Raw genomic sequence first — 12970 nt, 5'->3', positions numbered from 1 at the left:
GCTCACCCGCTACTCACGCCCTGTAGTGGTCTGTGGCCATTAGATGACGCTTTTTAAATAAAGTTTAAAATGTGAAAGTGTTCCTAAGCTCTCACATTTTCTTGATTCTGGAAAAACAGGAAGGTTTAAAGTCAGAGAGAGCAAAATTAGAGTCCTAGCTCCCTCGTTGCTGGTGAATGACTTTGGAGAAATTACTTATCTCCTCCAGCCTCAGTTTCTTCATGCGTAAAGTGGGTGTAATAGGAACGTCTGCCATACAGGTGAAGATAAATAAAATACTGGATGGGAAGTGTTTAGAGTATAGTAATTGCACATTGTTAGATACTACTGTTACTGTTATTAATCATATTACAGGACTTGATTCATCTGTATGGTATTAACACTGCTTTAACCTGAGTTGTTTTCTACACTGCTATAGTGAACATTCACTGACCTTTCTCTATCTAGTTGCAATTTTATTGCTATGGTTGTATCCGGATAGACTTGATAGCAAAACAAAATGTTGAAAAATTTCACTAGGACGCCAACAGATATTTTGAGTCCTTTCCAGGTGAAAAAGGTGAAAAGAATGCAGTCTTCTTGTGCCTTCAAGGATCTTGCAATGCAGTAGGAACCTAAACTTAAATACAAGACAGTGAGAGGAGTACTAGATAGAGGTGTGCCAGGGCTTGGTGCTTAGTTACAGGAAGTCAGAGGGTGGTGAAGAATTCCTTGGGGCTTAAGAATTTCAAGAAGCTGTGCTATGGGCAAGATGAGTAAACGATCTTGGTCCAGACCAGTGTGGGAGCCCCAGTAGGACCCCATTAGGAGCTGTGACCAAGAACTTTTACGTTCCAATGGCTCAGGACCACATGACCATAAGTTGTCAAGTGAGTGTTAGTAATAATAGCATTACTCACTGATTATAGGCAAATGATATCCACTAAACCTTTGTTCAGTGTTTTTTAATTTATTTGTTTAAACCTCCAAAGAGGTTTAAAAACAAAGAAATGAAAAAAATCTGGATATAGCTGTATATAGCATGATCCCTTTCTTCCTCTCCCCTAAAATATTAACCATCCTTCTCTCTCTGGTTTAGCTATGAGAGACTTTTTTTTTTCCACTACACATTTCTACCTTTATCATAAAATTACTTAAAATAAAAATGAACACATGTGGAGTCCTTACTTTATTTCAGGCTCTGTTTGAAATGCTTTTAGTCACAGCTCTTTGTCATTGTTCATTCAGGGAGATTGGATTCAACATAGAGCCTTTCTGGGGCTCTGCTGTCCAAATCTGTGCTTCTAGATAGGACCACCCAGGATATTTATCTATCTGTATATAAACCATAGTGGATAATCTAACAGTTTGTGCTATAGTCCATTTAAAATGAAGTCTGTTGCAAGGTTTTGCTTGCATGTCTCTGTTACTTTCATTAGTGGCAAGGACAGGTGGCTATTTCTTATCTGTCACTCTGAGCCAGTGGGAGTGCCTGGTGTCATCTATCAAAATACCACCACAGTGAGTCAGGGTGTTAGTCCCAAGGCACAAGCAGAGCCAGATGCCTTTGCAGACCTCTTCCTGGGCCAGCCCCTTTCTGTTCATGGTGGGCCTCAGCTTCCTCCTCACGAAGTATGTGGGTTTGGACTACGTGATCTCCAAGGCACCCTTTGGTTTATACCACTTGAGGGGGTTGTGATGCTCACTGCCACTAATAGAAAGGTCTCCTAAAAGTAGCATTGCTGGGGACCCAGCACACATGAGCCTGTTTTGAAAAAGAACCTTAGTAGTTTCCATCTGCGGAGGAGTCTAGGCAAAAAAAGAGTTTTCTTAGTTAATGTTGAGACATGTGACCTGGAGAGAGGCTGGTGTTTCCTATTAAGTACTGTGGACTGTGAACTCTATCCTTCCTTTTACTGCCTGGCACTGACTTTCAGCTCAATGAATGCTATTGACTTAAACCTGATTGGGGGATAATAAAGGACAAAGAGGAGATTAAGTATCATAATTTATTAATAGCAGCTACATTTACTGAGTGCCTATCAGGCTTTATGCATTCATTCCACTTCATTGCTTCTGAAGCTTTCTTTTGCACAGAATCATCCAAAGCTTAGTAGAAGATTGGGGGTGGGGCCTGAAAATTTGCATTTGTAACAAGTTCTCTAATGATGCTGATGTGGCTGATCCGGGTTTATATTTTGAAAACACTATGGATTTTATTTAATTCCAGTCTTACAAGGTAAACATTATCATCCCCAGTTTACAAATGAAGACAGAAGTGCCCAAGGTCTCATAGTTAATCAGTGGAAAGTTAAGGATTTAAACTGTTTCTTCTGACTCTAAATCTCATTCTTGTCCCACTCCAAGAAAGGATATGCATATACATGTACGCACACAAGTATTTTTGAACATGGTTGTTTTTCTGTATCCAGCCATCCAAATAAGCACACGCATGCGCGCGCGGGGACACACACACACACACACACACACACACACACACACACACACACACACACCCCTATGTATCTACCTACATATCTACCTATCTATCTCTGACTCTGGAAGAAAGTATTCCAAAATTCTATCACCATTTATCTTTAGGTGATGAGATGCTTTGCATATACATAAATTGTTTAAACAAATAATGTATTACGTCTGTATTCTCACACAGCATAACATTATACACTAATTTTCTCTAATTAAGTGTATTTAATCAAGATTTTAATTACAAAGAAGTCTTTGAAGCCCCGGGAGCCTGGCACAGGCAGCCCCACTAGCCCCGCCTCCTCCCCTCCTTCCCCGTCCTCGCCCCTTCGCCGACCCCGCCCCCTTCGCCGGACCCCGCCTCCTTTGCCGGTCCCGCCTTCTCCCTCCTGGCCTTGCCCCGCCCCTTCGCTCCTCCCGCCGTGGGGGTTCCTGGGAAGAGGCGGAGAACAATATGGCGGATGGCGAGCAGCCGTAAGTACCCGGGCTCTGCAGGCGCCCCGGGCAGGGCTGGGTTGTGAGAGAGCGCGGCGGTGGGCGGTCGTCGCCTCCACCCGGAGTCCCCCCACCCTCCGCCCCGTCCCCTCGCCCCTCATCCCCTCGCGGCGCCCAGTGTGTAGCGTGATGCTGACCCTTCTTTTATTCTCTCTTTCTTTTAGGGAGAAGAAAAGAAGGAGAATAGAGGAGCTGCTGGCTGAGAAGTTAGTGCTGCCGGGAGGCCGGGGCCCTCTCCGGGGACCCCCGCCTCCCCCCACCCCAGGCCAGGGGACCAGCCGCAGCGGGCCCGGGGGGCTGGGAGGGGGGCACCCGGAGCGCAGGCTGCGCCGCCTCATCCCCCGACCCCCGCCCGCAGCCCCAGGGGCCCGGCGGGCCCTCCTGGTCTCTGTCTCTGCTGGGCGCCGGGCCCGAGTAGCGCGCACAGATCCCGCGCTGGCCCGCCGGGGTGCTTGACTTAAAGGTCTTGCGGAAGGACCCTTGCGCCCCCCTCTTCCTCCATCCCAAATTGTCAGAGCCGTGACCTTGTGAGAAGGGAATCTTACTAAAACACATGAAACGGACACTAGGCCGTTTTGGGCCTTTCGTAAACACTGAGACAATAGTATTAATTGCAAACTTTTTATGAGAACTTTATGTCAGGTATTGTACTAAGCACTTCAATCATTTGTGCAAAATCATTGGCTCTTAAAGGAGAGTGTTGACTCCAGAAAGCTTATTTTCTCCGTTAATTACACACCTTATTTCATATCAGATGCTTAGTTTTGTGCAGGTGAGACAGGTTTAAACGAAGTGTTTTCCACCCTGGGCAACACCACATATTTTTCCTTCCTCCTTACGTGGAGGGGAAGAAAGTACTCTTGCAGTGGGCGTGGTGAGTTAGTATTAATTTCTGGGCCAATTCCTAGTAGCAAGGCCTTAGAGTCTTTAGGTATCTTCCTCAGAAAGTTGAATTTCAATTGCAAGAGGACTTGGAACAAGTTTAGTTTCACATTTCTTTCCACCTTTCATTTCCTCTCCACTTTAAAATGACAGCCACAATTTGAATATTTACTGTATATCAAGTATTGTACTAAGGCGTCTATGTGGATTATCTCTTTATCCTCATTCTGACCTTAAGAAGTAGGTACAAACAAGCTACAGATGAGGTTTATGACTGTTAAGTAATCTGCTCAAGGTCAGAATGCTATTAATTGTGGAACCAAACCCAGCTGTGATATCAAAACCTATGGTCTTTATTGCTAGGCAATACTTGGTCCCTTTTGTAAAAATTGGATATACTAATATGTTTGAAGGTAGAAATTGTGGGATTATAGGAAATTTGAAAATTAAAAATAATCACAACGAAACATGATCTTGCAATGAGTAGAAAATACATGTATTTTGTTAGAGGAGTCCCTCGTTACTCGATTGTATATTCTAAAAGATTTCTAGGTGGTAACGCCTATCTGTCGCATAATTATAACCTAAAACATTCTTTGTGTTTAGTGGCAACAGAAACCACTTCATAGTCCTGAGAGATTCTTTTTTGAAAATTAGGGCCTCTCAGAGAAAAATGTGTTAAAGTTCCTCTCATGAAAAATAATCTTCAAGTCTCACCTTTCAGACTTGGAAAGGACACATGAATTGTGTTAGATGTCAAGCATTAGGATTCTGGAAGTGGAGGGTTTTTTTGGATTTTGTTTTTCCTTGTAGCTTATATTTCCTGTTCCAAGTGTGTTCATAGAACAGATTGGGCAGTTTGCAGTGATCTTTAGTAAATTCCACATGTTTAGAAAGCCCATTTCTCACCGATTGACCAGTATCCCAAGTTTTTTTTTTTTGGTTGGGGGGTACGCGGGCCTCTCACTGTTGTGGCCTCTCCCGTTGCGGAGCACAGGCTCCGGACGCGCAGGCTCACGGGCCCAGCCGCTCCGCGGCATGTGGGATCCTCCCCGACCGGGCCACAAACCCGTGTCCCCTGCATCGGCAGGCGGACTCTCAACCACTGCGCCACCAGGGAAGCCCCAGTATCCCAAGTTTGATCTTAGGTTGTTTTAGGAACCCAGAAACATGTCGACTGACTGATTTCCTCAAACATGTGCAGTTCTTACCTTTAAATAAACTGTATAATAGCAAGAAAAGACATTAAAAGCATAAGCATAACCACATGGAATATTACCCTTTTTATTTGAGCAGGTCTGGTGTGGTTACCTTTTCATTTGGGGAAACCATAATAGTTGTAGGTGTGGCTTTTTCATACTGATCTTTGCAGCTGAATTTACTGTGTTCTGTGCAGAATGGCTGTTGATGGTGGGTGTGGGGACACTGGAGACTGGGAAGGTCGCTGGAACCATGTAAAGAAGTTCCTCGAGCGATCTGGACCCTTCACACACCCTGATTTCGAACCGAGCACTGAAGTGAGAAACGTTTATTTTTAAATAACTCCTCTAATAGTTTTATGTTTCAAAAACAATGAAATGCTTCCTTTTTAATTTACTCTTATAATAAAAATACTAATAAAATTGTGTAAGTTATCTTGAAATACTAAATGGAATATTTGCAACTGATTTTATTTGAATGACTAATATTTGAGTTGTTTTCACATTTCTCATGTAATATGTTGAAATTTTTCAAGAGTAAAATGACTTCATAACCTCATTTAAAATTCTAAGTTATACTTCACTTAAAATTCCAGTTTAAAATTACTTTTGAGACACACCTTTTTAGCCCTGCTATGAGAAATTTAATTTTCACAGGAATATAGATGTGCTTGTTTAAATTTTGAAGTTTATTTGAAATGAGCATCTTTGCTTAGAATTGAATATAATTAATTGCATGTTAAAAAGTATAAAAAATATGTGACTTCTGTATAATAGAGGAATAGAATTTGTAACTGGTAGTGTCTGACTTAAAGCAAATGTTAGTTAGAAACAACTTGTTTTTTATTACAAGGTAGGAAATATTCCTTTACAGTAAATTTTACAGTAAATTTTTATGTCCTTTTGTATTGATGAAAAGATGTTTTGAAATAGAAGTATTGTGCTGCTCCTAAAATTAAGGTTCAGACTCTTGGGTTTGACTCAGTGTCTTATCTGAATAACTCTTCTTTCCTTGAATCTTGGACAGAATTGACAGTATTCTCCATTTCTTTGGATAATCCAACATATTTTCTTTTTGCTTCTGAATATTTTTTTTGGCCTAATAATTTAAGATACTTCTGTTAAGAGGTTGTTTCTGCTGATAGGCAATATTCTAAGAGCTTTGTCTCTTTTTTCTTCCTGTCATCTCATGTTTTGTAAGTTTAACCCACTGTATTCAAAAGCAGCTATTATTCTTGCCTTTTTTTTAAAGACCTCTAAACACCTTGTGCAGTGCTTGATCTTCAGTTCTTACAATTTTTACACTTTTCTATTTTTAAGAAGTCAGTTAAATAATTGAGTTTGATGCTTTCCATCCCTTTCGAAGTTAAAAAAAAAGACAACTCTTAACTAGGCATAGTTTTTCTTGTTAGAAATACCGTTTTAATTTCATACAATAAAAGTCAATTTAAAAACATTAAAGTTGGAACTCTCTGAAATCATTAGGGTTATAGAATTTCTGGTTCTACCTTCATAAGTTTAATATAATTTGCTAACTACAGAGGCTGTTCTTTATCGTCAGTTGCATTTTTCATGGAAACCTCAGAGGCTATTTTATGGTTTGTTGCTTTATTGATGCTACTTAAGGTTTTTATCAACTAGATTTTAATATGCCTTTTCGTTCTTTACAGTCTCTCCAGTTTTTGTTAGAAACGTGTAAAGTTCTAGTCATTGGAGCTGGCGGCTTAGGATGTGAGCTCCTGAAAAATCTGGTAATATAACTATATAATATGAAGTTTTTTCTTTATGATAATTAAACCTTTTTCCTTTTCTGTCATTTCTTTGTTATGATTGTTAACCGTTTCTCCTGAGCCTTTGTTAGATAAGTTTAGCAGGTCAAATTCCAGATAGTAATTAAAACGATGATGTAACTTAACTTTTTAAGCCCGAAAGTCCTCGGCTATAAAGTTGTTAATAGAAATTCTTACTTCTCTTTTCTTCTCTCCTTTTTATCCAACAAATCTTTGTGCTTCCTCTTGCAGAGAGCTCATTAATTCAGTGAAGTAAATAACAAAACTGGTAACTCATATTTAACATGTAATTTCAAAGAGTTTATTATTTCTTTTGTCCCTCAAAATGACCCACTTAGGTGGATGGGACACTGTCTCATTTTATGTAGAGAGGAGACACAGGTTCAGGGATGTTAAATGACAAGTTTTTTCTGGATTATGGTGATGTACCTGGAATCCAATCCAGGCCATCAGTTCTTAGTCAGGTGTTTCACTGAACCATTAGGTCATTACATGATCTAATCATATAGTAATTTTTTTAAGACCATATGGTAGTATATCCATAAAATTTGGGGGAGCTAAACCTTTTTTTTGGTCAGTCTGTTTTAAATGACTGTTATCTTAAGAGGGGGTACTATTTAGTGAAGCTGTTTCTGTATACTGGTTGGAAATACATACTTTGTGACTTAGTTAGTTTCACTGACTTTTTAAAATTAATTAATTTATTATTTATTTTAGGCAGCATTGGGTCTCCATTACTGTGTGCGGGCTTTCTCTAGTTGCGGTGAGCGGGGGCTACTCTTCGTTGCGGTACGCGGGCTTCTCATTGCGGTGGCTTCTCTTGTTGCGGAGCACAGGCTCTAGGCATGCGGGATTCAGTCGTTGTGGTGCGTGGGCTCAGTAGTTGTGGCTTGCGGGCTCTAGAATGCAGGCTCAGTAGTTGTGGCACACGGGCTTAGTTTCTCTGCGGCATGTGGGATCTTCCTGGATCAGAGCTTGAACCCCTGTCCCCTGCATTGGCAGGCGGATTCTTAACCACTGTGCCACCAGGGAAGTTCCATTTTGTTGACTTCTGATAACTAGAGTAGTAGCTCTTTACAAGACTTTATCAGTTTATTTAGCAAAAATGGATAAGGGAAGAATTGATGTGCAGCTGTTGTATGCCAGCCTTATGATTAGTATGTGGGAAAGTGGAAATGCTAGAGTAGGCTTCTTGGAATATGAAGCAGGTAACAGCCCGATGAAGGACCTAAAAAGTCAGCCTTGGGACCAAAGTTTAAATATAAACAGCCACATTAATTTTGCTAGGGAACACTAACATCGCTCCTAGTGAGACTGCAAAAATTAATACGCTTCATGGTAGTCATCTATGCTGGGTTCTGTGGGCATTGTAAGCCATCATGATCTGTGTCCTTAATTTGAAATATCATTGGGAAGACAAGTCTCTCACAAAATAAACAGCAGCATGTATGATATACTCTGTGATAGGGTGCCAAAATGACAGTACCTTATCAGACATAAATACCCTTGCAGCATCAGAACCAAAGGATTTATGGAGCATGGGCAGTGGTTTTGTATGCACAAATTGTGTGCACAAATCCCCTAAATAGTTAACTTTTTCCAAAGCTGTTATTTGAAAATGTGATAGATACCAATTTTAAATGTAAAGTAATTGGAAATTAGATCTGAGGAGCAGTCATCCAGCAACTTTAGGAGTGGCCTTGTTGTTTATTGCATTGTAATAACCTCTTACTCAAAAAAAGAAGAAAACTAAGTGTTTTCAGTTTTACCATTTGTTACTTTGCTTGTTTCACACATAAGTACAAAAGAGATATACATACATGTTTTTTCAATTGATTGTAAGCCCCCAAAGGCTCATTCTAAAAAAAAAAAAGGTATGACATTAATATTATTGATTGAGCAAATATTTATTCAGCCTCTTTCTCTGTATAACAGGTACTATTTTAGATGCTAAAGTTACAGCATCAAACAAGACAGGTGTTTGTATTTGTGGGGCTTATGTTTTAATGGAAGGGAAAAGACAAGTAAACTATGTAGTATGTCGGATGGTAATAAATGCTATGGAGAAAGGAAGGATGGAAGGTATCAATATATAGCCTGGTGGGAAGGGAAAGGGTTCACAAAAAGGTGCTATTTGAGCAAAAAGGTGAGCAAGAACATTCTAGGCATAGGGAATATCAGGTGCAAAAGCTGTGAAGTGGGAGCATAACTGTTTATGTTCCAGGAGGACAAGGAGGTCATTACAGCTAAAGCAGAAGTGAGGAAGGAGGGGCATTTTCTAGGAGGATATCAGAGATAATGGGAGGGGCTTGGAGTGAGTATCCCAAAAGGCTTGAGGTGCTACTGTAAGAAGTTTGCCTTTTACTCTGAATCAGGAAGTCATTGGAGAGATTTAAACAGATGAGTTGACTCGGTCTGGCTTTAACTTGAATCACTGTGGCGGATGTGTTGAGAACAGAGAAGGAAGCTGAGAGGCTGGTTAGAAGGTGCAGTCATCTAGGCAAGAGGTGAGAGTGACTTGGAACAGGATGGTAGTACTGCAGGTGGTGAGACGTGGTCAGGTTATGGATATATTTTGAAGATGGAGTCAGCAGGATTTGCTGATGGATTGGTGTGGGACATAAGAGAAGGAGAGGAGTTAAGGATGACACGATAAGGTTTTTGCCCTGAGCAGCTGGAAAGATGGCGTTGGCATTCACTGAAGTGAGGAGGGCTGGGCAAAAAACAGATTTGCAGGTTCTGGTGAGCAAGAATGATTGGCTTTGGTTCTGGAAACTAAAGTTTGAGATACCTGTTAGATGATGCTTTATCTTATGAGAATGTCTGAAATCACCAGAACTAATAATAAGCGCAAGGGCGCTCCAAATTCTGGTCAGTAAATTAGGAGTAAAACTCACGCGTGTGGTGAATGGGAAACCAATTTTTAAAAAGTGTTCATATTCTCATGAGTGGGGTGACCAGGTGAAGAACGTGTTTTCGGGAGGGGAATTCATCCACACCCTGCCAGACACTTGAGATGGGTCATGTCAGAGAGACTGAGAGCTGGTCATTGGAGGTGGCAACGTGGAGGTCACTGATGAGCTGCCAAGTGTGGTTTTCGGTGGAGTGATGGGAGTGAAGGCTTATTTACAGCAAGTGCAAGAGAGGACTTTGAGGAAGAAAGTATGGACAACTCTTTTGAGAGTTTCTTGCTATAAAGAGGGGCAGAAAAATGGGGAAATTATTGCCAAGTGATTCAATTTGATTACATAAGTCAACTGACCAAGACCAGAAAAGCATAATTGATTATTGAGATCTTTTTTTTTTTTAATCTTTAGCTTCTGCTGGTAAATTTGAACACTGGTTGTACTGTTAAAATATGTGGCATTATCACTGAAACACAAGAGTTTGTTGCTTTTCTCTAGCTGTTTGATTGCTTGCTCTTGACTCTACTTTTAAGATATTTCTTTTACATGTGCAGTGTATATACATATGTGTGTGTGTGTTTATAATATAATCTTATAGTTATTTCTGAATGGCGGCATGCTTATGTAAACTAAGATAAAGCTTGTAGGAATATTTCAACAATATTCTGAAAAAGAATAGCAAATAAAGTTAAGTAGTAAGACTAGTAAAATTAAAATATCTAGCAGCAGCAGCAGCAGGAAAGCAACAAACTTTACAGACATGTTTATGGGATTATGAAACAACTATAGAAATTTTGAGTTATTCTCTTTTGGATATGGACTATTTAAAACTGAGTAGTTACACTTTTTTGACCTTTACAAGAACCCTGAATTTTATATATCTTGTAAGACTCTTTAACCATTGAAAATGATTGTGCAGAATTTATTATTGAGAATTTGTAGATTTAAGACCATTGAAAAGAAATTTTAAAATTTCAGGTGTGAGGAAACTTCTGCTTAATTGGATTTTTTTTTATTCCCACAGGCCTTGTCTGGTTTTAGACAGATTCATGTTATAGACATGGACACTATAGATGTTTCCAATCTAAATAGGCAATTTTTATTTAGGTAAGTTTTAATATCTTATTTTAAAATTGTGATAATCATTTGAACTTGAGTACACTGCAGTTTAATAATTTTAAAAACCACTGAGAGGATAACACAAATTTTATTAAGAAAATAACTACACTCCCATCTTAGGTAAAATTTTGCAGCAAAATTTTGGGCATTCTGGTGAAAGCAGTTTTGTAAGCAAATATATGTTTTTGTTGTTTTTAAGGAAATCTACAAAAGGTGTATGTGATTTTGGGGTGATTGTGCCCTGAAGACAATGAGTGCAGCTCTTTTCCTTCTGTTGATTTCATTAGAGAACCATAACTATATATTAGGCCCTCGTGAGATATATTGGTGGGGACTTATGAGCCAAGATTTGAGTGGTGACTCTGGGGCAATGAAGTTGTGACAGAGTTTGAACTTTTTATAGAAGGTGAAAGAAAATGGTGAGTTAAGGAGAGAAAACCCAGAAGCAAGTGAAATGGAACAAAGAGGGATAATTACCTTAGGCATACATGATATACAGAAGGCAATCTAAGAGCAGCTTTTTTGAAGTGACTTTAAAAACTGGAAGTAGGCCTTATATGCAGATATGAGGAAAAGTTCATTAATAAATTTTAGTATGTAGCATTTAGGGGCTTGAATGGCTTAGATAAATGTATCTATTTGTTAATCAAAGAATTATAGATACGGAGAGATAGGGACTTTTTTCTCTCTCTCTAGTGCTTATAGACAGAAAGCACTCAAATAGTCCTAGGTATGCAGGATGAGGTTAGGTTAGCAGAAAAGATAAAATTAAGTTTGTGGAAAATCTTAAAGAGATTGAAGGATGGGTTAAACTAAGTCAAGTTAATAAAATATTGTAATTGTGTGAACCCTACATTTAACTTTTAAGGTTTTCGTTTGTTTATTTTTTTAAACCTCGAAATTTCTCTTCTCTTGATAGAAAAAGTTTGTGGGCCCTTTCCAGTCTGACAAATTTTTAGTGTATGACTGCTCTAAAAAAGACACTACTGATTGGGAGATTGGGATTGACATATATACACTAATATGTATAAAATGGATAACTAATAAGAACCTGCTGTATAAAAAAATAAATAAAATAAAAGTCAAAAAAAAAAAGGAAAAAAAAAGACACGACCGAATTGATTGGTTATTGATAGTAGGCCATGCCCTTTAATTTCAGGCTGAAATAATGATTGAAGATCATAATGACAGTTAACATTTGTGGAGTGCTTAGGATATATTAAGTACTTTCTAAGCTCTTTATCTATATTACCTCTTTTAATCTCAGAGCAAACCCCAGGGTAGGTACTTGTTTTCCAGGTTAGGTAATTAGGCCACAGTGTCCTGCAAGGATGATGTATATAAAAGGCCATTTTGCTCAAAGTGCAGTTTTTAGGTGGAGCAATCTAATCCCCTAATTCTGGAATGATAAAGTAGCAGCTCCCACAGAAACCATCTAGGAGTTCTTTTATTTGGGATCTATTATGAAAGCACATACAATGCACAACCTAAAAGATTCTTGAAACTCTATTTTATCATCTTTACATACCTAAACAACTCTGTCCAGAGTCGGTGAATGCAGTACTGAAATCAAGTTGTTTGACTTATGCTAGAGCCTCTTCTATTGCAAGGTAGGACAAAGTCAGAATAAAACTCTTATCAGAAGTTTTGAGTCAAAAAAGCATACTGCTTTATTAGAGAGGAGAAAATTGACCTGTTAAAGCATTTTTTTAAATTCCAATTTTAAATAAAATATGATTTCTATTAGGCACATTGATTTTTTAATATTCGTTTATTTTTAAAGTGTTTACTCTGTGTTTAGTAGGAAGGAGTACAAAGAGGTAAGAATACGGTAACTTTCTTCCAGTTGTTCATAGTCTAGTATGATAGACCTATGTATATAACCAAAAATATGTTGTGAAAAAATAGTAATGAAGAACTTGTTATGTATACATGAGGGAGTGATTTGTTTCTGTGAGGAGAATGAGGAAATATTAGGAAAGGAAATACCATTTGTACTGAGGTTAGAAGAGAGAATTCCTGTCCTTTCCTGTCTGTAGCTATGGTTATTATCTAGGAGTGACCTTTTGAGGTCTTTTAATTTTTACCTCCTCGAAAATATTGGTAACATTTGCAA

At 38.9% G+C, this 12970-nt stretch overlaps 1 protein-coding gene across 4 annotated transcripts in view; it reads left to right on the top strand.

Moving 5' to 3' along the window:
- UBA3 (ubiquitin like modifier activating enzyme 3) overlaps positions 1 to 12970 on the top strand; it is a 444187-nt gene that overhangs the window by 417256 nt on the left and 13961 nt on the right. For 2 of the 4 annotated variants that reach the window (XM_060110262.1, XM_060110259.1), the window contains exons 1-5: positions 2880 to 2937; positions 3123 to 3164; positions 5237 to 5357; positions 6710 to 6790; positions 10760 to 10842. In XM_060110262.1, coding sequence (XP_059966245.1) covers positions 2918 to 2937; positions 3123 to 3164; positions 5237 to 5357; positions 6710 to 6790; positions 10760 to 10842 — 347 coding nt within the window. In that variant the 5' untranslated portion in view covers positions 2880 to 2917. Of the gene's footprint in view, positions 1 to 2879; positions 2938 to 3122; positions 3165 to 5236; positions 5358 to 6709; positions 6791 to 10759; positions 10843 to 12970 lie in introns of those variants that run through there. The other 2 variants (XM_060110263.1, XM_060110260.1) reach the window with 2 other exon arrangements.

This window comes from Mesoplodon densirostris, chromosome 10, assembly GCF_025265405.1.
Source record: "Mesoplodon densirostris isolate mMesDen1 chromosome 10, mMesDen1 primary haplotype, whole genome shotgun sequence".
Classification (NCBI taxonomy): domain Eukaryota; kingdom Metazoa; phylum Chordata; class Mammalia; order Artiodactyla; family Ziphiidae; genus Mesoplodon; species Mesoplodon densirostris.
Note: the sequence above shows the minus strand (reverse complement) of the source record. Positions and strands in the feature narration are given on the sequence as shown.